At 45.5% G+C, this 26,910-nt stretch overlaps 1 protein-coding gene across 1 annotated transcript in view; it reads left to right on the top strand.

The window, feature by feature from the left end:
* Positions 1 to 435: 435 nt before the first annotated feature.
* Positions 436 to 26,910, top strand: part of LOC311226038 (coiled-coil domain-containing protein 148-like) — a gene marked incomplete at both ends in the record, with an annotated part of 168,175 nt that continues 141,700 nt past the window's right edge. Inside the window, 3 exons of the mRNA XM_084311418.1 lie at positions 436 to 516; positions 1,127 to 1,308; positions 4,656 to 4,818. Coding sequence (XP_084167544.1) covers positions 436 to 516; positions 1,127 to 1,308; positions 4,656 to 4,818 — 426 coding nt within the window. The remainder of the gene's footprint in view (positions 517 to 1,126; positions 1,309 to 4,655; positions 4,819 to 26,910) is intronic.

The following is a 26,910-nucleotide window of genomic DNA, read 5'->3' as shown; positions in this document are numbered from 1 at the left end:
GGGAAAGACATTGTTCGATTTCAATGTTTTCAGTCTTTCGTTGATTATCAGCCTTCCGTGAAGTATTTAGTATTGTTGAGGCCCTCCTTCTGTGGAATTCTGTCCTCCCACGGACTGACTGGCTGAAACACTGTCTCTCCCCCGTTAAAGCATCCAGACAAAAATGTACTGGAGTCGTCTCATATCAGAAGGATGTTTATTTGCATAAACAACATATATAATATAATATAATATAATAATCCTAAATAATAATAATAAACAAAAGTAGTGACAAGCCATTCTTTTGCTTGAAAACTGAATAGTGTTTGTGAAGTAAAACCCCATAGTAAAAAGCCAGCTGTTGGCTAATAATATCAATAGCTGACAGGACCAAGCTGTTCCCTAAACACAAGCTGTTCCCTAAACACAAGCTGTTTGCTGTTTTCTAAACACAAGATGTTCCCTAAACACAAGCTGTTCCCTAAACACAAGCTGTTCCCTAAACACAAGCTGTTCCCTAAACACAAGCTGTTCACTGTTCCCTAAACACAAGCTGTTTGCTGTTCCCTAAACACAAGCTGTTCCCTAAACACAAGCTGTTCCCTAAACACAAGCTGTTCCCTAAACACGAGCTGTTCCCTAAACACGAGCTGTTCCCTAAACACAAGCTGTTCCCTAAACACAAGCTGTTCCCTAAACACAAGCTGTTTGCTGTTTTCTAAACACAAGATGTTCCCTAAACACAAGCTGTTCCCTAAACACAAGCTGTTCCCTAAACACAAGCTGTTCCCTAAACACAAGCTGTTCGCTGTTCCCTAAACACAAGCTGTTCCCTAAACACAAGCTGTTCCCTAAACACAAGCTGTTCCCTAAACACAAGCTGTTCCCTAAACACAAGCTGTTCCCTAAACACAAGCTGTTCGCTGTTCCCTAAACACAAGCTGTTCCCTAAACACAAGCTGTTCCCTAAAAACAAGCTGTTTCCTAAACACAAGCTGTTCCCTAAACACCTAAACACAAGCTGTTCCCTAAACACAAGCTGTTCGCTGTTCCCTAAACACAAGCTGTTCACTGTTCCCTAAACACAAGCTGTTCGCTGTTCCCTAAACACAGTTCCATTAAGAAGCTCCATTGTCCTCCTGTGCAGGAGCATCTTACCAGTACTCCAGACCACCTGGTGGACATGGAGTCAGTCTCTCAAGAGCTGCTGGACTCAGACTGTCCCTACCCTGACCTGAAGGAGACCCTGCTCCACGCCTTCCACTGCCTGGCGGAGAAGTACCAGAGCAGGCTGCAGAGTCTCCAAGAACGTCTCAGAGGGATGGACAGGTAATTGTAGAGGAAGGTAAAGGAAGGTAGAGGAAAATACTCTAGTCCTAACCTAGAGTAGTGTAGTGCAGAGGGAAATACTCTAGTCCTAACCTAGAGTAGTGTAGTGCAGAGGGAAATACTCTAGTCCTAACCTAGAGTGGTGTAGTGCAGAGGGAAATACTCTAGTCCTAACCTAGAGTAGTGTAGTGCAGAGGGAAATACTCTAGTCCTAACCTAGAGTAGTGTAGTGCAGAGGGAAATACTCTAGTCCTAACCTAGATTAGTGTAGTGCAGAGGGAAATACTCTAGTCCTAACCTAGAGTAGTGTAGTGCAGAGGGAAATACTCTAGTCCTAACCTAGAGTGGTGTAGTGCAGAGGGAAATACTCTAGTCCTAACCTAGAGTAGTGTAGTGCAGAGGGAAATACTCTAGTCCTAACCTAGAGTAGTGTAGTGCAGAGGGAAATACTCTAGTCCTAACCTAGAGTAGTGTAGTGCAGAGGAAAATACTCTAGCCCTAACCTAGAGTAGTGTAGTGCAGAGGGAAATACTCTAGTCCTAACCTAGAGTAGTGTAGTGCAGAGGGAAATACTCTAGTCCTAACCTAGAGTAGTGTAGTGCAGAGGGAAATACTCTAGCCCTAACCTAGAGTAGTGTAGTGCAGAGGGAAATACTCTAGTCCTAACCTAGAGTAGTGTAGTGCAGAGGGAAATACTCTAGCCCTAACCTAGAGTAGTGTAGTGCAGAGGGAAATACTCTAGCCCTAACCTAGAGTAGTGTAGTGCAGAGGGAAATACTCTAGCCCTAACCTAGAGTAGTGTAGTGCAGAGGGAAATACTCTAGTCCTAACCTAGAGTAGTGTAGTGCAGAGGGAAATACTCTAGTCCTAACCTAGAGTAGTGTAGTGCAGAGGGAAATACTCTAGCCCTAACCTAGAGTAGTGCAGAGGAAAATACACTAGCCCTAACCTAGAGTAGTGTAGTACACTGGAAAAGATGAGGAAAACAGACCAAATGGTTTTCAAAAAAGTCAGAGAAGGGGTTAACAGTAGGGGTTAACAGTATGGGTTAACAGTAGAGGTTAGCAGTAGGGGTTTAAGAGTAGGGGTTAACAGTAGGGGTTAACAGTAGGGGTTAACAGTAGGGGTTAAGAGTAGGGGTTAGCAGTAAGGGTTAACAGTAGGGGTTAACAGTAGGGGTTAAGAGTAGGGGTTAACAGTATGGGTTAGCAGTAGGGGTTAAGAGTAGGGGTTAACAGTATGGGTTAAGAGTAGGGGTTAACAGTAGGGGTTAGCAGTAGGGGTTCTTGAGCAAGATACTTAACCCCTGAAGCAATATAAAATACTTCTCTACTTTTACTTAAGTAGAATTTGAAGACTTTTACATTGACTAATTTATCAAGGAGCCGTATACTTCTTCCACCACTGCTCGTTCCCACACATCTATCAACAGCTTGACTCACGATGTGTCTCAATACGACGAAAAGCAGCCCAATGCAAAACGTGAACGAAAGGAAGCAAAACGGAGAGAGAACCATTCCTTCCCAACGGACACACCTGGTTAAGTTTAGAGCTATTTAATGCCACGGCTCTGGGTGAGTTGGTGGTGTCACCGTGGCAACGGCATCAACGGAACAGCGGCAGTTTAATTCAGACTTTATTATGAGTCTCCATCACCACATTATCACGATCTTATGGCAGCTTAGTGTTAATGTACCACAGGAGATTCTTATATCTCTTGATGTTTTTCAGGAAAGGCCCCTCTATCCATTCAAGTTATGCGCTGATCACAATATTGTGTCTGCGTCGAGCACACATCAGACAGAAGGCCGAGTGATTTCCCCCCCGAAGCAGACGCAGAGAATTGATGAACGCGATGACAATCGCACGGCTTGCTATCTCTCCTTTCCATCTCAATCAAGGAAGCGAGGCTCTAACCACACGCCCTGTCCCAGATACTGCAGGGACAACAGAGAGAGAGAGAGCTCAGCGGGACGCCACGGCCTGGCAGAGGCACACAGCGACTCCTCTCCCCGGGGAGTGAGCCGCTGTGTGAGTCGTGCCGCAGCGGGAGGCTGATTGTGTCGGTGTTCCCCACTTTACCCGCGCCGTCGTGTTCCTCCTGTGATGTCCCGGGAAAACACAGCGGCGCCAGGAGCCGACTGTGATATCATGCTGCTGTCGTCGTGTGTTTGTATCTAATTACGCTCGGAATGAGTGGCGCTGACGGAACGGACTGCGTTTATACAACAGCTTTTATCCAAAGCGCTTTACAATTTTGTTCCTCACATTCACCCATTCACTCACACACCAACGGCGGAGGCGACCGAGCACGGTGCCGACCTGCTCATCTCGTCCCGACAGTGTGTCGAAGTGTCCATGAGCAAGACACTTGAAGGGGTTAAAGGGGTTAAGTGTCTTGCTCAAGGACACTTCGACACGCTGCCGGGAGGAGCTGGAATGGAACCTTCTGATTACCAGATGACCTCCTCTACCTCCTGAGACACTGTCACCCCAGAAGAGTCAGACCACTAGTCCCAGTGTAAACACTGTGTTCCGCTGTGATGTGTGTTTAGTGTGTGTGTGTGTGTGTGTGTGTGTGTGTGTGTGTGTGTGTGTGTGTCTGTGTGTGTCTGTAAAATGGTAAACTTTACCCATTCACTCACACATTAACACACCGATGGCGGAGGCGACCGTGCAAGGTGCCGACCTGCTCATCGGGAGCAATTAGGGGGTTAAGTGTCTTGCTCAAGGAACTGGGAACCTCCGGATTACCAGATGACTGCTCTACCTCCAGAGCCACTGTCGCCACCCATTTCATAACCATGTCCTGTACATCTCGCTGTTGATGGATGTATCAAGTGAAAGGGAGACAGTTTAAGGGGTGACAGTGGCTCGAGAGGTAGAGTAGTCGTCTGGCAAACCGGAGATTCCCGGTTCGATTCCCACTCCTCCCGGACAGCGTGCCGATGTGTCCTTGAGCAAGACACTTAACCCCTAATTGCTCCCAATGAGCAGGTTGGCACCTTGCATGGTTGCCGCTGCCATCGGTGTGTGAATGTGTGAGTGAATGTGTGAGTGAATGGGTAAAATGTGAGTAACAAATTGTAAAGCGCTTATAAAAAAGCAGCCATTTACAGACGGTCACAATAAAGCAGTGTCTATCCGATCCCTCTCCAATCAGTTATTCCAAGCACAGCGGGCCAGCATATTGCTTATATTACATGTTTTTTTTATCATCGTGTACGATGTGTTTTCCCAGACCGAAGCGATACTCGGAGACAGATGGCTCCAGATCACAGAGTAAATTGGTTTGTGTTTTGTGTATCGTGTGGGAGCGACGTCCAGACATGTCTCTGTTGTTGAAGCCCCACCACCACCATCTGCTGCAGGTTCTGTGGCTGGTGTGCAGAGGACCACCGGCGCTTCCAGCTGACCTCAGGCCAGTATCCTCGCCACATGTCCGGACGCAGGGCCTTGCTATTGGATATGCTGCAGAGGCTCCTCCCCCACAGGTCCAGACAGGAACTGGTCAGTGGACGGTTTAAGGGTTTAAAGGTTGCACTGTGCAGTTTCGGGGGAAGGGGTGGAGGGGGGGGGGGTTGATTAGTTTACAAAACACTTTATTTACTATACGTGTCATTCTTAGAATTATTCTATATCTCATGTCATCATAAATCAAAACACAATCATTTTGAGGCACCGTGAACCAAATTTAAGCCGAGAATATGTTTGTAATTAGATTTGCAGGCCGTGTCCTTCGATTTCCTTTTTCACTTCCCTGACTCGACGGAAACTACATAGTGCACCTGTCAAGTATATTTACACACATTATTACCCAAGCAGAGCCGTGCACAGGCATTCTGGGAGACAGAGGCTCAAGACTTTTTTAACCTCTTAACCCTTTCACTGCCACACTACAGAAGGTTAACCCTTTACTATCACACTACCGACACCTGCTGTTGTGTGGCAGTGAAAGGGTTAACCTTCTGTGTATTGTCGCAGTGAAAGGGTTAACCGTTTGGTAGTGCGGCAGTGAAAGGGTTAAGCATCGGGCAAAAATGGGGTTTTATAAAGATAAATGTGACGATTGCATACCCAAAGTAACTTTATACTTATAGCACATGCATGAGTCTGGTCTCCTTTGAAAGGTAACGTTCTTAAGTTTCAGGAGAAAAATCACTTTGAGTGGTAATGAAATAGAGTAACAGAGGTTTGAACACACTGAAGTAAAATGTGTACTCACATTTCTTTTTACTGGTTGCCAGATGCCTGTTTTTAAGTTCCAGCTGAGAGGTAGGAGCTGGAAAACATAATGGTTTCATAGCCTGAAGTCTTATGTAGTACAGGTCCAAAGTTGATAAAAATCCCACGGAAAATGTATGTTTTACAAAGGTTTCTGTAATGTGTGTACCAGTAAATAACCGGCATGATTATCCAAAATGGCCGTCCGCTCCCATTCATTCAGAGGCTCTCGTCAAAACAATGGACTTCTTCGTCTTCTTGTGTCACCTTCCTCTACTCTCAGCGCCCGTCTGGGATCACTTTTGGAGCAGACACTCCTTGGCTACAACGGTGGTCAATCATTTTCGCCATCAGCGGTGACTGGTCAGTTCAGGACCATTCACAACCGGACGTGGTCACTCCAAACGGCTTGTCAAATGACGCTCGCCGGATGTTTTGTCTTGTAACTCTAGAATGAATCACGCAATAGGTTGAGTGTGGTGACGATCGAAAGGCGGCAAATTCAACTTTCCAACAATGTATTGGTTGATCGGCAAAAACGCAGCCCGGAGAAGCAACAGTATGATAGACAGGGGTGTAGTGTAATACAGTATGATAGACAGGGGTGTAGTGTAGTACAGTATGATAGACATGGGGTGTAGTGTAGTACAGTATGATAGACAGGGGTGTAGTGTAGTACAGTATGATAGACAGGGGTGTAGTGTAGTACAGTATGATAGACATGGGGTGTAGTGTAGTACAGTATGATATACAGGGGTGTAGTGTAGTACAGTATGATAGACAGGTGTGTATTGTAGTACGGTATGATAGACAGGGGTGTAGTGTAGTACAGTATGATAGACAGGGGTGTAGTGTAGTACAGTATGATAGACAGAGGTGTAGTGTAGTACAGTATGAAAGACAGGGGTGTAGTACAGTATGATAGACAGAGGTGTAGTGTAGTACAGTATGATAGACATGTGTGTATTGTAGTACGGTATGATAGACAGGGGTGTAGTGTAGTACAGTATGATAGACAGGGGTGTAGTGTAGTACAGTATGATAGACAGAGGTGTAGTGTAGTACAGTATGATAGACAGAGCTGTAGTGTAGTACAGTATGATAGACAGAGGTGTAGTGTAGTACAGTATGATAGACAGAGGTGTAGTGTAGTACAGTATGATAGACAGGGGTGCAGTGTAGTACAGTATGATAGACAGGGGTGTAGTGTAGTACAGTATGATAGACAGAGGTGTAGTGTAGTACAGTACATTACAGTACAATGATCTGTTCTTTGGGCTGCAGGATGTGACAAATACCACCAAATACCACCATTGCTATGACAACTGCCAGGGCACCCCCCCCCCCCCCCCCCCCCCCTCCCTCACCCAGAGACCTGTCTCATATCAGTTCCAGCTGGGCGCAACTCTTAAAGAGAGCTACGGTCTTCAACCACAGGAGGCAGCGAGGAGGCATGTTCCCCAACACGCCTACCTCACATAACACTCCTACCTCACATAGAGTGTGCCTGGTGCCAGTGTATGGCAGTCATTGAGACTGCATAGCCCAAGGTTGGGTGCTACCAGTGGTGGTGAAGGAGGCAATTTCCACCCTAGATTGTGGGGAGCGCTTTGAGTGTCTAGAAAAGCGCTATATAAATGTAATGAATTATTATTATTATATAACACGCCTACCTCTCATAAGACTACCTCACATAACACTACCTCACATAACACTACCCTACATAACACTACCCTACATTACAAGCGGCACGGTGGTGTAGTGGTTAACACTGTCGCCTCACAGCAAGAAAGTCCAGGGTTCGATTCCCGCTTGGGGACCAGGTTTCCATGATGCAAGGTACTCAGGTGGGGTATCTCCCAGGCCTTTCTGTGTGGAGTTTGCATGTTCTCCCCGTGCTCGCAAGGGTTTCCCCCCGATAAGATAAACCCAATGGAAAAACATGCATAACAGATCGCTAACGCTGTGGCGTCCTTGACGAAGACGGACAGGAGCACTTGGATTGATCCCCGGGGTGCGGCTCACGTTGACGCCCTATCTGCTCCCGGCTGCCCATGGGGGGAAGGACAACGGGATGGGAAAAGTGCAGAGAGACATTTCATCTGCGACTTAGTGCATGCGTGTGTGTGTTCCTGTGGGTCGCCCATCTCGCGAGTGTGTGTTAAAACTGCATGACAAATAAAGACTTCTAGTCTAACAATTATACACTACCTCACATAACACTACCTCACATAACACTAGAGTTCGGTCACGTATAGTCCAATAGTGGAACTATTGATATTCGAAGGTCAGTTCTTGGACTTCGGAAACCGTGCGAGGCAAACGAATATATTGGGGGCCCACGTGTAGAGTTATTGCCCGAGATACTTGCCCGTGGGCCGTATCCTCGCAACAAAGAGAGCTGCTATTGGTCGAGCGCAGGATACGTGACCGAACTCGCACCAATTACGTCAAATAAAACACTCTGGTGACCAAGTATCCGTTCGCGAGGAAAGATCTAGTCCCGACTTTAAAATTATGATTGCGCAAAACGGGCTAGTTTGTCAATGGAGAACTTTTTGTTCCTAAATCTACACCAATATATCTTTCACCCAGAGTGAAAATTGTGTAGTCCGCCGAGGTGGGAACGGGATGAAATGATACAGCCTTCACCTTACGGCCTAATAAATAGACCCAGAGAGTCACTGCTCTGCTGGCTGAGCCTCATTCAGCTATTAGTCATAATTAGGTTAGCTTGCTCTGAATTGCAGGAACCGCCTTTATGTGATTTCTACTCGAGTGCAAAATCACTGGAACACTCTGAAGTTGACATTGTGTATTGGGAGGGGGGGGGGGGGGGGGGGTGCAGGCTAATTACTGCAACTTAATACCTGGAAGTAAAATTCTGTTAATAATGGTCTCAAATGTTTTCAGTCTGAAAACTATTTTCTACCTGGACATGATAAATGTAATCCTTCTATGTACCTACTTCTACACCTGTAATGCTGTAATGGATATTTATCATGTTCAGGTAGAAAATAATATAAAACTTTATACTTTATATATATTTATTCTTAACATATATATATTTATCCACATCTTTCTGTACATACCTGCATATAATCCTTTTTAGATACTATATATATATGTATATCTGTACATGTCCCTTACCTACTCTTACTAGTTACACTGCTGGCCAGTATGACTTACTACCATAGTGTCTTTATACCTGTATCACTGTACATATTATACTACAACTCTTATTATGTACATACATCTGATTAGCACTTTTACTCAGTAGTATCTATATATTTTATACCCAGTTTAATCACCTGTACATTGTATATTACTATTGCATTTTAGGTTGGTTACCAATATTCCTTTCCTTGTACTGAACTTGTGCTGTATGATGACAATACATTTTAATAAAATCTAATCTAATGTAAACTCTAATAGTGAACTTGCAGGATGCTCACAGCAGCTGGAGTCGTTCTGACACGGAAAGGTGTGTGTTTTCCTTTAGGCACAGAGCTGCACAAACACATTTTTCTTTCATCCCCCCCTCCTGGTTTTCCAGCGAGCTCATTGTCTGTGAATATCCTCTCTGCTCCATTAGACACACAGTGACTCCTGTCCACTCTGTGTTGGACGGCAGCTCTGTCCCTCGTGGTGGACGTGTCCCCGTCTTCCCGTCCACCGACCCGTGGAGCCTAATAGCAGCCTGAGGATTATAGAAATCATATGACTTAATAGTTACCATGCAGCCAATATGCCTCAGGATTAACTCCCAGCCTGGCGGCCGCTGGTTTTAAACCAACACGTTGGTATTGTGTTGAGGCTTAACCACTGTCCAATTCGGTCAGCATTCGGTCCTCTCTGGATGACGGGCCTGTTGTGTGCTGCTGTGTTGTTGTCAGAATCAGAACCAGAAAGGTCTTTATTGCCAAGTAGTTTTCACATACAAGGAATTTGCTTTGGTAGTTTTCGGTGCGACATTAACGGACAGACATTAACGGACAAATAATAAAATTAAAAGGTAGAATAAAATAAAATGGAATAAAAAATGGAACAAAATAAAGATAGAAGTACATTAGAATATAATTATGAAATAAAAATAGGCCAGGGCTGCACAACTGAAAAATAAAAAGTTATATAAACTAAATGAAATAGGAGCACAATAGAATATAGTATAATTATAAACATTTAAATAAAAATAGGCCAGGGCTGTACACTGTGGTCAAGTATATATACAGTAATTCTAATGAAATAACAAAACAGTGGGATGGGATATTTGCCGCTCCTCTTCGACTTGGCCGCGCAGCAGTGGGAGCTTGCGTCGCTCCGGTTAACACGTTCGTCCGGAACGTTCTCTGTGATAAATCTTCTCCTCTCCTGCGTTCACCTCAATGGGCAACTTTTGCCAGCTACATTTTGGCCACTTTCTCCTCCTGTCCTGAGAAACAAAAGTTCAAGTTCAAGTTTGCTTTTATTTAAAGCACATGTACATTACAGTGAAATGCTTGGTTCTGTATGAGCCTCCTGAGAATGTGCTTCATACAGATTTTTTTTTGGAATAAGTCCCAACACTATACAATATACAATACACAAACTAAAGTACAACTTAAATACAACCTAAGTACAATGAAGTAAAAATGCAGACAGAGGTACAAAAACTTGGCAAAATACAAAATGAGGTATGCAGGTAGTGCAAATCTCTTTAATTAATAAATAGATAAATATGATGTAGTGTAAAGTATTTAAAGTGTCTAAAGTGAGTGTTAAGGTGAGTGTTTGTTTAAAGTGTGTTCATGTGGATGTGTGTGTAATGAGTAGGGCTGTCTTAAATACTTCGAAGCTTCGAAGCTTCGTTTGATGGGCATGGGATTCGAATATGAAAATAAAATTCGAATATATTAAAAAGAAAAAGAAAAAAGACAAATGTATTTTTTTTTTTTTTTTTTTGCAAAATCAACTCTGCCTCTCTTTGTTAACTACAACAAGCAATGCTGTTTGTTATTTAAGATGAGGTCGGACTCGGCACTGACTTTTGTGTGATTTGTGTTCATTGTGCTGCTTTTATAAAGCCTCAAATGATGGCTTACAATATTTCATGAAAGCAATGTGTTTCGTTTGTCTAAGATTTAAAAAGGTTTAAACTTTACAGCACTGACAAAGTTGAACAAAGTGCTGTACAAGTCCCACAACATAAAAAATAAATAATAATAATAATAATAATAATAATAATAATAATAATAATAATAATAATAATAATAATAATAATAATAATAATAATAATAATAATAATAATAATAATAATAATAATAATAATAATAACAATAATAATAATAATAATAATAATAATAATAATAATAATAATAATAATAATAATAATAATAATAATAATTTATACATTTAATTATTATTATTATTTTTTACTCTCGAAGCTTCGAAGTAAAATTGAATCTCGGCCCCGAAGCTTTTTCAGCCCTAGTAATGATTGTAGATGGATGGATTGATGTTACATTGATATTAGAGGGGGGGTTAGGGCAGAGGAGGCGGAGCTCTAAGAGGCCGTACCACCACGCCTCTTAGGTGCTTTGATTCAGTGCAGCCGTTTCAAAAGCACCGCGTGAACAGTTTGACAAAGAGCCTCTTTGAGTCACTCGACTTTGTTCTCTAACCGCTGCTTTTCTCAAATAACCATAGTCTCAGTTTCTCTCTCTGACCTCTGACCTCCAGAAACACACAGCCTGATATTTTTTCTCTTTTTTTCCTTTCAAACCTCGGTTTGATTGGATGATGATGGCATCAACAACAACCTCATTCTGTTCTCTGAAGTACGTGACGTTTGAATTGTAATACAGTTACAATCATTTCTTGATTTTTATCATCAAAGTCAAAGTCGTGTGTATTGTAATTTTTCCATGGGAAGCATGAAATACAGTACTCGGGTCTTGGTTATAGCCATTACATACTAAAATAACAAAATAAACACTTAAATAAATACTGATCATCATGATAAACATGCAAACTAATTCAATAAAAACGAATTAGTAAAAAAAACTAGTCTAATTCAATAAAACTGATTTAATTTAATAAAACAAATTTTATTCACTGATTGAAGAGAGAAGTGTCATAGGTGCCATAAAGTGCTACGGTGCAGTGTGCAGAGTTATGGCAGTGATTAACTTGCACACTTGCACAGAATATAGACCACATGGCTGATATATATATTTTTTTTGTATTTATTTATTAACACAGTTAAACAAAAGTAAAAAAAAATACATTATAAGTTATAACCATATTGTGAAGGAGAAGTTAGAAGCCTAGAGGCTTATCAAGAACTTCCCCTGTTTTGTAAAATCAAACATATACATGTTATAAAATACCAGAATACATTCAAAAGATACGTGTTGGGCGACCCAGTGGCGAACCACATAACGCACTGAGTCGCGGCACGGCCGACCCAGGTTCAATTCCCGGACCCGTCGTTATTTGCAGAATGTCTTCCCCCCACTCTGTCTCCTGTTCCTCCTCTCTCTCTCTCTACTGGACTGCCCAGTAGTAAAAAGCGATAAACGCTAAAAAATAAATCTTTAAAAAAAGATACGTGTTAATACAAAATACATACACAAAGTACATACATGCATATACTGTATACTGCGTACATAATAATACATAACCACCCACCCACCTGCCTACAAACCTACCCACCCACATAACCAAATGCATACCTACATGTATGACCTATTTATCTATCTACTACTTTTGGATATGAGCATTTTTTTGTAGTTTGCTTTAAAAATAAGCAGAGATGGAGATTTCCTCAGTATAGGATCAGCTGCATTCCAAAGATTGGACTCTCTATACCTCACTGAGAACTGCCTATTTCACCCTATGATGTCATCAACCACTCCGGCTGATCAGCAGACAGAGCACGGTACCCCCCCTGCTGGTAGAGTCTCGGCACTGTCCCCGAGGATGAGGTCATCACCGCCCCGGTGGCCACGGGGACGCGACGGAAATAACCTTCAATATCTTTATTATCTCCAGCATTTGTGGAGTTTTATAGAATCATCATCAGGCCTTTCGATGTCTTCTGTTCTGTGACTGACTGACTCCGGGGAGCCGTCTTTGTTCTGCCGGCTGGGTCTCTTGTCACGGTAACAGCAGCACAGAGGAGACGCAAGGCAGCACAGAGGAGCCTGTCAGCTCTAGTAGAGACTCTAAAGACCCAGTCTGACAGTACAGTAGAGACTCTAAAGACCCAGCCTGACAGTAGAGTAGAGACTCTAAAGACCCAGTCTGACAGTAGAGTAGAGACTCTAAAGACCCAGTCTGACAGTAGAGTAGAGACTCTAAAGACCTGACAGCTCTAGTAGAGACTCTAAAGACCTGACAGCTCTAGTAGAGACTCTAAAGACCTGACAGCTCTAGTAGAGACTCTAAAGTATCCACTGTCGCCCTATGTACCAATGCACCCCCCCCCCCCCCCCCCCCCAAAAAAGAAACTGACATGTTATTTTTTTCATAATGATATACACTGTTGATAAACAGGATGTGCTTGGCCCCCAGTGATGGATCTTTGTGAGCATTAATAAACAGGGTGTACTTGGACCCCAGTGATGGATCTCTGTGAGCATTAATAAACAGGAGGTGCTTGGCTGTCCCTGGTCTGGCAGCTCAGTCACTTTCAATAAAACCATCCAGCCGCCTAATGCCTTCCCAGTACCAGTTAGCCGCTATTAGCCCACAGATGAATATCATTCCCCTCCGTTCCAGTGAAGCGGCCAAGTGATACTGCTTCTGTGCGAGTGCCGACACAATGATGAATAGCTACAGACAGCCGTCACGCAGAACGCAGCAGCTTTCCTTCAGGACAGCTCAGGGCGGAGGAGAGAAAGCTCCATTTTACATCACGACGCGCCTGGGACACACACAGACTGCTTTACACCATGATGTGTCCAGCCAGGGACACACAGACCGCTTTACACCACAATGTGTCCAGCCAGGGACACATAGACTGTGTAACTGAGGGGTACAATTCCCTGAATGCACAGACTGGAGTGTATTCCGTGATAACACAGCCAATATTAACGAATACACCGAAACGGTGATTGACTATGTCTGTACTATGGTAGAAGAAACAATCCCCTCCACCAAAATTAAAATCTACCCAAATCAAAAGCCCTGGGTAGACAAATCCGTCCGTGAGGCTCTGAAAGTGCGCACATCAGCATACAACACCGGGCTGGTGACAGGCAACATGGAAGAACACAAGATGGCAAGATACAACGTCAGGAGAGCAGTAATAGAGGCAAAACGGCGTTACAGGGATAAAGTTGAACTTCAGTTTGAACAGGCTGACTCTAGAGGAATGTGGCAGGGCCTCAGAACAATGACAGACTACAAAGGCACCCCCCTCAAACTGAACAGTGACATCTCCTTAGCAAATGATCTCAATTCCTTCTATGCGAGGTTTGAGGCTGTGAATAACAACACCAGCCTACAAACCACGGCAATGGGGGGGGGGGGGGGGGGGGGGTCTGCTGATGGAGACTCAGTGTTCAGGGTAACAGAGCATGAGGTGAGACGGATCTTTAAAAAAGTGAATATCAGGAAGGCAGCAGGACCGGACGGCATCCCCGGCCGCGTCCTAAAAGTCTGTGCCGACCAACTGGCCCCGGTATTCACTGACATCTTCAACCTGTCCTTGGAACAGGCTGTCATCCCCACCTGTCTGAAGAAGTCCACCATCATCCCTGTACCCAAAAAATCTACGCCCGCTTGCCTCAACGACTACCGCCCTGTAGCCCTCACCTCCATAGCCATGAAGTGCTTTGAGAAGCTAGTGACGGGCTACATCTGTTCCTCCCTCCCCATCAACCTGGACCCTCTGCAATTTGCATATCGCCCCAACAGGTCCACGGAGGACGCCATAGCCCATGTGCTGCACACAGCAGCATCACACCTGGACAAGAGGCAGGGGAACTATGTGAGAATGCTGTTCATCGACTACAGCTCAGCATTCAATACCATAGTCCCCTCCAAACTCATAGCCAAGCTCAGGGACCTGGGCTTGAACTATGACCTCTGCCAGTGGGTCTTGGACTTCCTGACGGGCAGACCCCAGGTGGTAAGAGCCGGCAACTGCACCTCCTCATCCATCACGCTCAACATAGGGGCCCCCCAGGGCTGTGTTCTGAGCCCCCTCCTCTACTCCCTGTACACACATGACTGCGTAGCACAGCGGAACAACAACACCATCATCAAATTTGCTGATGACACAGTAGTGGTGGGCCTGATCTCTGCCAACGACGAAAGGGCCTACCTGGAAGAGGTAGAGAACCTGTCACAGTGGTGTCAGGAGAACTGCCTCTCCCTGAATGTCAGCAAAACAAAAGAGATGATTGTGGACTTCAGGAGGTCGGGGGTCAAGGACTACAGCCCCCTCAGCATCGACGGGGCACCGGTTGAGAGAGTGAACAGTTTCAAGTACCTCGGAGCCCACATATCCGAGGACTTGACATGGACCACACACATTGACAGTGTTGTGAAGAAGGCACGACAACGCCTCTACTTCCTCAGGCGCCTAAGGAAGTTCCAAGTCAGTCAGAAGATCCTTAGGAACTTCTACTCATGTACAATAGAGAGCATCCTGACCGGCAACATCACCTCCTGGTTTGGGAATAGCACTGCACAAGACCGTAGCAGACTACAAAGAGTGACACGTTCAGCCGAACGCACAATTGGAGGGGGGCTTCCCACCCTCCAGAACATTTACAACAAGCGGTGCAAGGGGAAGGCTAAGAGAATTATTAAGGACTCGAGCCACCCGAACAACTGCCTCTTTGAACTGCTGCGGTCAGGCAAGCGATACCGGAGTCTTAAGGCGAGCACAGAAAGACTCAGAAGAAGCTTCTATCCCCAGGCCATCAGGCTGCTAAACGAACAATAATCGCTAAACGAACAATAATCACTATGCAACAACCATCAAATGCACACAGCACACACACCCACACGCACACACTCACTCAAACAAACAACACACTGCAGCACCCACTCTCCACACTTTAGATCACACAAACACACTTACACTTTATATTTATTGATAAAGGATTTGCACTACAACTCGTACACCTACTGTGAATTGTACCTAAATTGCACCTCGTCCCATTTCTCCATTCCTGCCTTGCACTATATAGTATTGTATATTAGTACACTGCACAGTATTGTATATTGTATGGTAACTATGTCTATTCTGCATCGAACATTGTACATATGTCTAAACTGAACACTGTGACCTCATTTTTTTTACTTCTAATTTTACTATGTTATTTTATTTCATACTTATCTTGTCTTGCACAGTCTCTGGAGCGCAACAGTAAGAAACATTTTGTATAAAAGTATTCTGTACTTCTGTATGACAACTATTAAAGAAACTTGAAACTTGAAACTGACTGTATTAATCAAGTATGGTATCATTAAACCACTACCGTCTTATGTACATTACTGGCCATACCGTACACAAGTATATCAGATGAGAACACCTCCACAATGAAACGGTTTCCACACAAATACTCGTTTAGAATATTTATTACATCAAAGGTATTATATTACATTACTTTGGTCACTTTGGATGCGCTTATAAGGCAAGAAATGTGCGTAAGCAAATCAATAATGAATATTAAGAATTATATCTATGGTACTCTGGGAAGGGGGTGTACTACCGGTTGTAAGCCAGCAGGGGGAGGCAATGCTCTATGCAAAGTCAATGATTCCACAGGGAGCTTCAATAGGCACCGGGAGACGGTATATTGCTCCCTGGCTCAGCGGGGAAAGGCAGCTGTACTCCCAGTGTGCGCGCCGCACAGGTGAAGCCGTGGAGTCTCTCCTTGAGACGGGCTCGAATGATGTCCTCACGGTAGATCCCACACAGCAGCGGGGTAGACGGTTCTCTGCTCCAGCAGCTTGGTCAAAGCAACAAGAGTAATAATAATCCTGCCGGAAAGTGGCTCTGCAATCACCGGTGTAAATCCTCCGTGGTCACGGTGGTTTCACAGTTGAACTTGACGTTAATACTATCCTATTTGCACGCGGCTATAAGTGCTCTATGTAGACGCACAATTACTCACTTCACGTGGTCTTTGACTCGTAATGAAGGCTTACTAGTAAATAGCGAACGATACGTTGAACAAACGTATTAGGATAACACGACTCTATTTTGGGGCAATACGAGCCCTACTGCACCGCACGTTGCATAGTGGGTGAGACGTCACTTGGGTAACTGAACAAGACTGAACTCCAACTCGAACTGAAAGGCGAACTAACTCAGTATTCACCTACGCCATATTTATATGTACGGGGAATAATCAAGTGCCAGCCTGCTCACTGTCTCGTAGCCCTGGGCAGAAGCGGGCATGTTGAGACAAGTCATGTCGGTAGCTTTCAAGTCGGCTCTAGGGGCACGGCACTGGCGCTGGTGGCACGCCATCCAATAGGAGAATGAAATATTATGGGCTATAGTAGGCTAAAGGGATATTCCGTGTATATGTACAAAGAAATATACAAGGGATATCAAACGATATACAAATACTATTCAATATATATCAATCAATAAATACATATATTCGGTTTAATCTGACCCTTTGTAACAGCCGCCCCCTAATTAGTCCCACCTAATTAGCTAAGCAGAGACAGATTAACCGCACTGTCCACTACTCAATGTCCGTTGTGAGGGGTCGGTCAGTTCACAAAGTCATGGGTCATGGTCGTCATTAAGCGAGTCGGGGAGCCTTGGCGACTCTATCAGCCTCGCCACGGGTCGGTTGTAGGTCCGCCCTTGGCCGAGCACTTCTGCCACTCTGACCTTTCCGTCGGCACCAGTGGTCACTTTGCTTACGCGGCCGGCCGGCCACGCAGCTCGGGGTAGTGACTGGTCTATGGTCATGACGACTGGACGGGATGAAGGGGGGCTTAGGAGGAAGCGGGCCTGAGACTGCTTTGATCTGTGCTTGGCTGTGCTTTCTCCTCCTCCGTCTGTTTCTCTTGTTTGCTCTGTACCCCATCTGAGGAGGGGCCGGTCCCGGCCGCCCCGTCAAGGAGTCGCTTGGGGTGCTGGGTTCGATGTCAGCTACGTCTGAAGCGCAGCTGAGGGGGGTGGAGTTCCGAACTCCCTCTGGTACCCACGGTTCTCTCACGGGCCTCTCGCTTAATGTCAATAGCCTCTGCTGTACGGGGGAGAGGCCGGTGTCGCTCGCCTCTGTGTGTAGGCAGCGTGTAGACGTGGGTTGACTGTCAAGTCCGTAGAGGGGGCCCTGGAGCGTCCATCCCAGTCGGGTCTGAACCGCGACTGGGCATCCTTTGGGTCCGACGTGGGCCGCCTCAATTGGGAGAATGAGGTCCGCGTGGTCGGAGCCGATGAGCAGGGTCGGTGTGGCGCCGTCGATAAGCGGTATAGGTAGTTGACGTAGGTGCACATACTTAGCCATCAGCTGTGGGATGGGGTAGGTGTACTGAGACAGGCCTATGTCGTGGCTGGTGAAGACGTTAGTTATACTATACTGCTTCTCGGGCTGGTCCACCGCTGCTATCTTGAAGGAGACCTTTTCACCCTTTATGGTCTTCTGGTCCCTTCTGATGGTGCGTATGGTCATTGTATCTTTGACACCTCGCAGGCCCAACTGGGCTGCTGCGGAAGCGAGGAGGAGAGTCTTTTCAGACCCATCGTCCAGGACGGCGTAAGTGTCCAGGACCTTGTCCTCGTAGCTCAGGAGCACTCTGACCACTTTGAGGAGCACTCGGGGGGTCCCGCTATGCTGGTCAATGTGGAGCACTCCTGTGTGTGGTGACGTAGAATCTATATGGTGCGAGTCGCACCGTGGCTCCCAGTGTCTGCCGTAGCGGTCGGGACACCAGGGAGCGGTCTGGTGGAACTTTGGTGCTGGTGCCACCGCCTCGGCATGGTACATTACCGCGACGGGCCCACTCTGTTGTCCTGGCTGACGCCTGTTGATGTCATGCAGGACCTCCAAGTGGGTGCCACCGCACCTGCTGCACTTCTTTTTCAGGCGGCACTCAGCTGCTAGGTGGCTGCGCGCGCAGCGGAAGCAGCGGCGGTGGTCCTTGGTCCACTGACTCACCTCGTCCGTGGTCAGCTTCCCGAAGGTGTCGCATTGGTACAGCCGATGTTCTCCCTCACAGTACTGGCACTCAATCTTCCACTGGTCCTCTTTCGTCGAGGGGGTGTTGTGGTTCTTGTGTGGTACTGATTCGGCTTGGTGCATAACGGTCACCAACCGACGGTTATCCGTTTGTCCCCGAGGTCCGAGTCTTGGGCTTGGTCCACTCCATACGAACGTGTCGAGTCGTAGGCTACTGACCTCCCTGGCGAGGAACTCAGATAGGTCTAGGAGGGATGCCTCTGGACCGTTGGGGTCGCGGTAGTCTCTCTGCCGCCTGAAGCGCTCTTGTCGGGCGGGAGGGAGCTTTTCTAATATCCTCTCTACGTTGGAGTTAGCGTACAGTTCGTAGATACCCTTTTCCTTTTGGGACCCCAGCATCCCTACCAGGGACTGTACCTTGATAGACAGGTCATCTAATGCTCTGTTGTCTCTGGCTGGGGGGAGACGGTCAATGTCTCTTATCTCCTGTATCACATAGTCCCATACGCGTCCATAACGTTGGTCGAGTGCTGCTAGAGCCGCTGTGTATGGGGTAGTAGAGTTGGCATAGGCCAGCGCTATATTGTGCGCTCGGGGCACCTTGAGGTGCTTCAATAGGGTAGCATACTTGTGGCGTTCATCAGCTACATCAACCATCATTGTCTCTAAGCACATCCGTAGCTCCGTGTACTGTGCTCGGTTCTCATGGGTGAAGTCTGGAAACGTCGGTGTGCCAAGGTACGATGCCATGGATGACTGGCACATCGGTGAGCGTTGGGGAAGAGGCCTCCTAGGCGAGTCTCCTCTTGCGTGTCGTCTTGGGCTGGTACTTGGTGGGTACCGAAGGTCGGGTACCCAGGTGCTGTCCCTCGGGGCTGGCGGTGCGTCAAACTCACCCGTGAGTTGAGTCGGGGGTTTGTAGCGCAGGGCCTCGGGGCTGACTTCTGGGCTGTACTGGACCTCCTGGTCCAGAGTACGTTGCTGCTGGTCGGGGCTGTACTGGGCCTCCTGGGCCAGAGTACGTTGCTGCTGGTCGGCTTGACATTCCTCCTCTTCCTCCTCCTCTCCCTCTGCTAGGACCTGGAGTCTTCTGTTCAGTCTCTCGGCGTGGTCCGGTTCTTCCCGGTTGCTGGGTCTCGTATGGACCGGCCGGGGAGGGGGTTCGGAGACGTGGACAGGATCCTCCTGTTGGCGGGGTCCCGGGTTGCTTCGTCGGGTAGGGGAATGTGTCCTAGACCCATGTCTTGACGATCTCTGAGAGCTCCGTGCGGAGTGAGGGGGTGTCGCCATGGCAACCAGTTAGTCCATCAGCTCCGCCTGCAGCCGGTCGCGCTCTGCCTCGCGCTGGGCATGGGCTGCGTTGCGCGCTGCTTCGCGCTGGGCATTGGCGACGTCGCGCTGCGCATTGGCGCTGGCCTGGGCAGCGTCGCGCTGTGCGTTGGCGGCGTCGCGCTGGGCATTTGCGACGTCGCGCTGTGCATTGGCGGCGGCGTGCTGTGCATCGGCGCGGCTTCTCTCAATGTTCTCTTCTGTCTGGAGGCGTCTGGTCTCCAGTCTTATGCGGTCGTCTTCACTCCTTTGTTGCGCCTGGAAGCGCTCTCGCTCGCCTGCAAAATGTTCGCGCTCGCGCGTCTGTTGCGCTTGAAGTCGATCGCGTTCGGTGGAGGCTGCCAGGGTGGCGATGAGTGCTTGCGCCAGCATCTTGTCCGCCTCGCTGGGGGAAGACGCCGTTCGGGGCGATCGGCTCCCGGCAGTACTTGTTGGAGATCCATTCTCCTGTTGCGTACCGAGGAGATCCATCTCCTGGGTGCCCGTCTCTTCTTGTGGTGGGTCGGGTTCCATCCCGGGAGGGCTTTCTTTATCCTGGAGCTCTCCGGGGACTACCTCGTCGACGTTGTCTGGGGATAAAGTCGTGTCAGTTCCCTCCTGGTCCCCACCGTGAGCTTGGTCAGTTACATTAGAACCCACTAGGGCCTCTGTTGGCGGGGTAGCCTGGTTGATAGGGTCGGACATAATTTTACTATCCGCTTTAGTTATTTTATCCGTATTTAATTTCCCTTTAAAGCTAGGTATTGGACTGACAGCGTATGCCTCTAGATAGGGAGGTGGCTGCCGTCTGCGCTGCGGGCGATCTAGCTTAGGAGAACCGTTTGTGGAGTGTTCGTCATCGGCCATGTCAATATTAATATTATATTAATATTACGCTAATTATTATCCGGCTCGAAGGACCAATTGTAACTGAGGGGTACAATTCCCTGACTGTATTAATCAAGTATGGTATCATTAAACCACTACCGTCTTTTTTTTGTATTTTATTTTTTTATTATTTTTTAAACAAACACATAAACAAACATGACAACACACAATAGGATATACAAATACACATATGCTCCAGCTCGTACCCCCCTCTCCCGGACCCCCCATTGGATAATCCAACCATTATAATTTGTTCCTAACCAGACACTACCATTATATGCTGGCTTTTATTCTCTCCACCACTTCTAACCACATTGCCATTTTGGATTCATTGAGACCCAAAATTCTAGCTGTTGATATTTCTTGATAAATCACATCGAGATATGTAAGAATCCAGACCTTACGGCACATTTTTTCCGGTTGAAACCATCGTGATGCTATCAGCTTTTTAGCCACTGTGATACCGGATAAAACCAATCTCTTTAGCTGTGGAGGTACTGCATGCTCAAAGACATCATTCAGCAGTAATACAGAGGGGTGTACAGGTATATCCAGAGTTAAGAGATTTGACAATTGCTGGGTCACTTCTTTCCAAAATATCTTAACTGGTGGGCAGTCCCAGTACATGTGCATAAATGTCCCTTCATCCCCATTTGTACATAAGGAGCATTTGGAGTCTTGTTTAAGACCCATTTTGTTCAGTCTTATAGGAGTTAAGTATGTCCTGTGAATATAGTTAAGATTGATTTGTTGATGGTCCGGGTTCCTTGATGCAAGGCGTACATTTGCCCAGGCTTCTTGCCAGTCAAAGTCTATCTCCAGGTCTGGTATATCCCTCCTCCAGACTGAGTCTAGATGTAGGGTTTCATACGAGGCCGTTAGTAATTGATGATAAAAATCTGAAACAAAACCTCTCGATGTCTCTCTTTCATAGAAGAATTTGTGGTATCTGTGGTGTACAATTGGTATCCTTAATGGAACACCGTGAGCCTTCAAACATGCCAATAACTGTGCGTAAAAATAATATGAGGACTTGGTGAGATTAAATTTTTTGCATATCTTATCAAAACTACAAAAACCCTGTTTGTTGAAAACGTCTCCTAATGTGTGTATGCCTTGCTTTTCCCATCTAGGGAATCTTATAGGTTGTTTTCCAATCAAGAGTGCATTGTTATTGAATAAGGGAGTATGATTATGCCATTTATGTGGGATAGAGTATTTTTTTTGTGTTTCACGCCATATCCGGATTGCATGAGTGATTATGGGGCCAAATTTCCGTTCGCATTGCTTAATTGATAATTTGGTGTACACTATGTCCTTCAGCCTATGTGGAGCTACTATATTTTCTTCTAAATTTCTCCAGGATACTGATGCTTGGGGATCAAACCATGTTGTCAGTGGTCTTAAAGTGTATGCCTTAAAATAGTGGTGGAAATCTGGAAATGCCATACCACCGTCTGCGCGGTGGATCTTTTTATACGTGGTGGTTTGTTATTCCAAATAAATTTGTATGTGGAGGAGTGTAATTCTTTCCAGTAACCCTTTGGAGGGGGTAACGGTAGCATTGAGCTGAAGAAGTTGATTCTAGGTAGGACGTCCATCTTAATTATTGATATCCGTGCTTGTACTGAGTTTTTAAGTTTTGACCACCTGACAAGGTCGTATTTGATTTTGTTTTGGATTTTTATGTAATTGTGCTTCACCGTTTGGCTTATGGTAGGGAATATTTCAACTCCCAAACATCTAAAGTGTTTTACCATCGGTATCTCTTCTGGGAGGGTTATATTTCTTTTTGCAGGGGCGTTAAGTGGGAGGAAGGCCGACTTCGGCCAATTTATCCTAAATCCCGATAAATCTCCAAAGTCCTCAATCAACTTGAGAAGATGAGGCAATGCGGTGTTGGGGTTTTGCATGAACAGTATTACGTCGTCCGCATATAAACTAATTTTGTGTTGTGTGCCCTTGATTACGATTGGTTCTATGGATTGGGATTGTCTTATATATTGTGCTAAAGGCTCTAATGATAGATCGAATAGTCCGGGACTAAGGGGGCAACCCTGTCTGGAAGACCGTGATACTGGAAAGATTTCGGAGGTGATTGTACCTGTTGTAATCATGGCCGATGGGTCTTTGTATAATACTTTAATCATATCAATGAATCCTTTTCCTAACCCCATCCTTTCTAACACTGCCCATAGATACGACCATTCCAACCTGTCAAAAGCTTTCATTGCATCCAGGGACAGCATCGCCTTAGGTGTGTTGTCTTCCTTGTTAGCATCTAGTACGTGTAGTAATCGTCTTATGTTATCAGTGATCAGGCGGCCTCTTATGAAGCCTGTTTGGTCCGGATGAATTAAAGACGTCATATGCTTTTGTAGTCTGATGGCTAATACCTTAGAGTACAGTTTGATATCGGTTCCGAGGAGGCTTAAAGGTCTGTAACTACCGCACTCGGTGGGGTCTTTGTCTTTTTTGAGGAGGACTGTTATGAGTGCAATATTGTCATTCTTATGGAAGTTCCCCTCCTTGACTGAGTATAAAATCATATTTAGTAATAAGGGTCCAATTATGTCCCAACAAGAGAGGTACGTTTCTGGTGGGATACCGTCTCTTCCAGGGGCCCTTCCACTTTGCATTTCAGATATGGCCTCCCTAAGTTCATCTAGTGTGATCGGTGTTTCTAACTGTTTAGCGTCATCCTCTGAAAGTTTAGGGAGGTTAATTTGATTAAGATATGTGTCCATCTTGTTTTGATCGAAGGTCGTTTGTGATTTGTATAAGTTGGAGTAGAATTCTTTGAATGTCGTGTTTATTTCTTTGGGTTCTGTAACAAGTCCTTGTTGTGCTCTAATGGTAGTTATATCTGCAAATTTTGCGTTGACTCTTAGTCGCATAGCTAATAGGTGACTTGGTTTGGAACCTTGGGAGTACTGCTGTTGTCTTGTGCTACGTATTTGCAATTCAGATTGTTGTCTGTATATGGCGTTAATCTCTTTTTTTAGTATATTGACTTGATTTTCCAGTTGAACCGAGTTGTTGTATTGCAAAGAATTAAATAACGTTGAGTAAAGTGTTTCCAGTTCAGCCAGTTTTGAGCATCGATTCTTGCGTATTTGGGAGGAAAAGCTATCAGTGAAATCCTTGATCATTCCCTTTGTCGACATCCATAATATTCTGGGGTCCTGAACCGAATTCACATTTATCCGTAGGAATACCGTAAGAGCTTCTTTGATTTGTGTAATGAATTCCTTGTTATTAAGCAGCATCGTGTTAAATCGCCATCTTGGGGCTCGGGATGATAGTATACCAAATGTTCCTTTTAAGAGTAAATAACAGTGATCAGAAAATGCATTGGGTATCATTTCCACATCGTAGTTATCAAATAGTCTCGGGGTTGTGAAAACGTAATCTATTCTGGATAATGTATTATGTCTCGCAGATCGACAAGAGTACTTCCGGGTCATGGGGTTGAGTGAACGCCATAAGTCATTTACACCTGTAATCTTCGACCAATCCTTTAATGCATTAGATGCATTTTTTTGTTCATTGGAAAAGGAGGGGTTTGATTTGTCCATCCTTGGGTTCCAAATGGCATTAAAATCCGCACCGATTATAAATGAGTATTCGGGAAGGTCTAACATTGCTCTGGTAAGTGTAGTGAAGAAACTTCGTATAAATTTGGGGCGTATACCGCTACCAACGCTATTTTTCTGTTCTTATGTAAAATCTTAGCTATAGTTATCCGACCATCTGCATCAGACCATACTCCCTTCAATTCAATATTCAACTTCCGTCTAACGACTATGGCTACTCCCCGAGTTCTCGTTCCAAAGGAAGAGTGACTGATGTTATGATATGTGTTGTCCGCTAACATATCTATGTCTTTCTCTAAAATGTGCGTTTCGCTTAGCAGAGCTATGTCCACCTGTTCTTTTTTCATCAGTGTGAGCACGCTTTTTCGTTTGTGTTGTTTATTTATTCCACCAGTGTTCCATATCATTATGTTCAAACTAGCCATAATCTATACTGTATGGTTGTTGGTAATGCAATATTTTTTTTGACGCTTCTATTGAGGCTAATGTGGGCAGGTCTCTAAATGGCTGGAATAAGGGGGGGGTGAACGGAGGGGGGAGGGGGTGAAGTACATAAAACAAAATAACCCTAACGTCTTGCACAGACGGGTTACACATAAAACACATATGGCCCATCCCTAATGGATGGGCTAAAATGATTAACAGAGCATACAAACAATAACCCAAGGGCACTCCATTCAAACCCATTAGCCCAAGGGTCTGGGTGAGTAGCCCAACGTTAACCGCATTTCCCTAGCCAAAGATGAGGGAAAATATAATATAATAATATGAGAGAGAGAGAGAGAGAGAGAGAGAGAGAGAGAGAGAGAGAGAGAGAGAGAGAGAGAGAGAGAATCAAACATTGACCTGAAAGAGAGGGTGGAGAGATAAGAAGGACAAATTAAATAAATGAATTGGAACAAACAAACAAATGGAATGGATATGAGATTGAGAAGAAAAGAAAAGCACAAGAGATAAATGAAAAGAAAGGAAGACTGCATCTGCATTCTGCATGCAGTGTCCTACGTGTATTCAGTCAGGTCCCGGGTAGTCATAGCAACGAGGACGCCTTGGTGATGATGACGTCATCTTCAAGCGTCATTGTTTACAGCAGCTCGGGAAGCACGCTGGATACTTGGAGTCAGTATCTCCTCCTGAGCGTCATGAAAGACGTTTTCGTCGCCTCCACTCAGCCAGTATGTAATACGGGGATTCCTGTACATAGTTCCATCAATATAAAGTTTATCCATGAACATACGAGCATTCCGTTTGTTTTTCCTCGCATCCGCCATGACCGGGTAGAGCAGCCTGCGTCTACTCATGATCTCTGCCGGGAACTGGTCACTGATGGAATATTTGGATCCTTTCAACTCTCTTCCGTTGGACATAATAGCAGATTTCATCTTTGAATCGATGACTTTGGCCACGATGGGACGGGGCCTCTGCTGGTCGACTTTGGCTTTCCCCAGGCGATGGACTCTGGAAAAGCGGATAGCTTCGGTTTCAGCCGACTTCATTTTCAGGTTATCTGACAGGAATAACCTAAAAAGTTCCTCGGATCTCTGGTGAGTTTCATTTTTAGTTTCAGGAAGACCGTGAATTATTAAGTTGTCTCTCATGCTTCTACATTGTAGGTCAAGAATGTTATTAGCCATGTTGAAATTTTCTTTTTGGAGATTATCCGTCAGACGTTGTAATTTGTTTACGTCGATCCTGAGTGAGGCATTGTCTGCCTTTAGTACCTCGATGAGTGAGTTGTTGTACTCCACAGAAGCTTTTAACTCCTTGACATTGTTTGTCAGCTGTTCGAGTAGATCAAGCTTCTGGAGTTGATGTTTAATAGATGTTAAAGACTCACGGATGTCGCTGGTTGGGTCATCCGCATCACTCGAGCCCAGCTCACTTCGGGTGCGTTTGGTATCGGGTTTGGTGCCCGCCATAGCGTTTTCTTTATAAAACGCGTCAATATAGGCTTCCAGTCCCTCCACCGTCTCGTTAACAGGTGAATCCAGGTTTGAAAAAGTTCAGTTTATCTCTGATCAAAGCATATATAATGGCATTTTAAAGGGAAGTTTGGCACGGGGTGCAGCTCAGCACTTCAATCAGCAGCCATCTTGTTTTCCTACCGTCTTATGTACATTACTGGCCATACCGTACACAAGTATATCAGATGAGAACACCTCCACAATGAAACGGTTTCCACACAAATACTCGTTTAGAATATTTATTACATCAAAGGTATTATATTACATTACTTTGGTCACTTTGGATGCGCTTATAAGGCAAGAAATGTGCGTAAGCAAATCAATAATGAATATTAAGAATTATATCTATGGTACTCTGGGAAGGGGGTGTACTACCGGTTGTAAGCCAGCAGGGGGAGGCAATGCTCTATGCAAAGTCAATGATTCCACAGGGAGCTTCAATAGGCACCGGGAGACGGTATATTGCTCCCTGGCTCAGCG

This window comes from Notolepis coatsorum, assembly GCF_963971535.1.
Source record: "Notolepis coatsorum genome assembly, chromosome: 3".
Lineage (NCBI taxonomy): Eukaryota > Metazoa > Chordata > Actinopteri > Aulopiformes > Paralepididae > Notolepis > Notolepis coatsorum.
The sequence above is the reverse complement of the archived record's forward strand: the minus strand, read 5'-3'. Positions and strand labels throughout refer to the sequence as shown.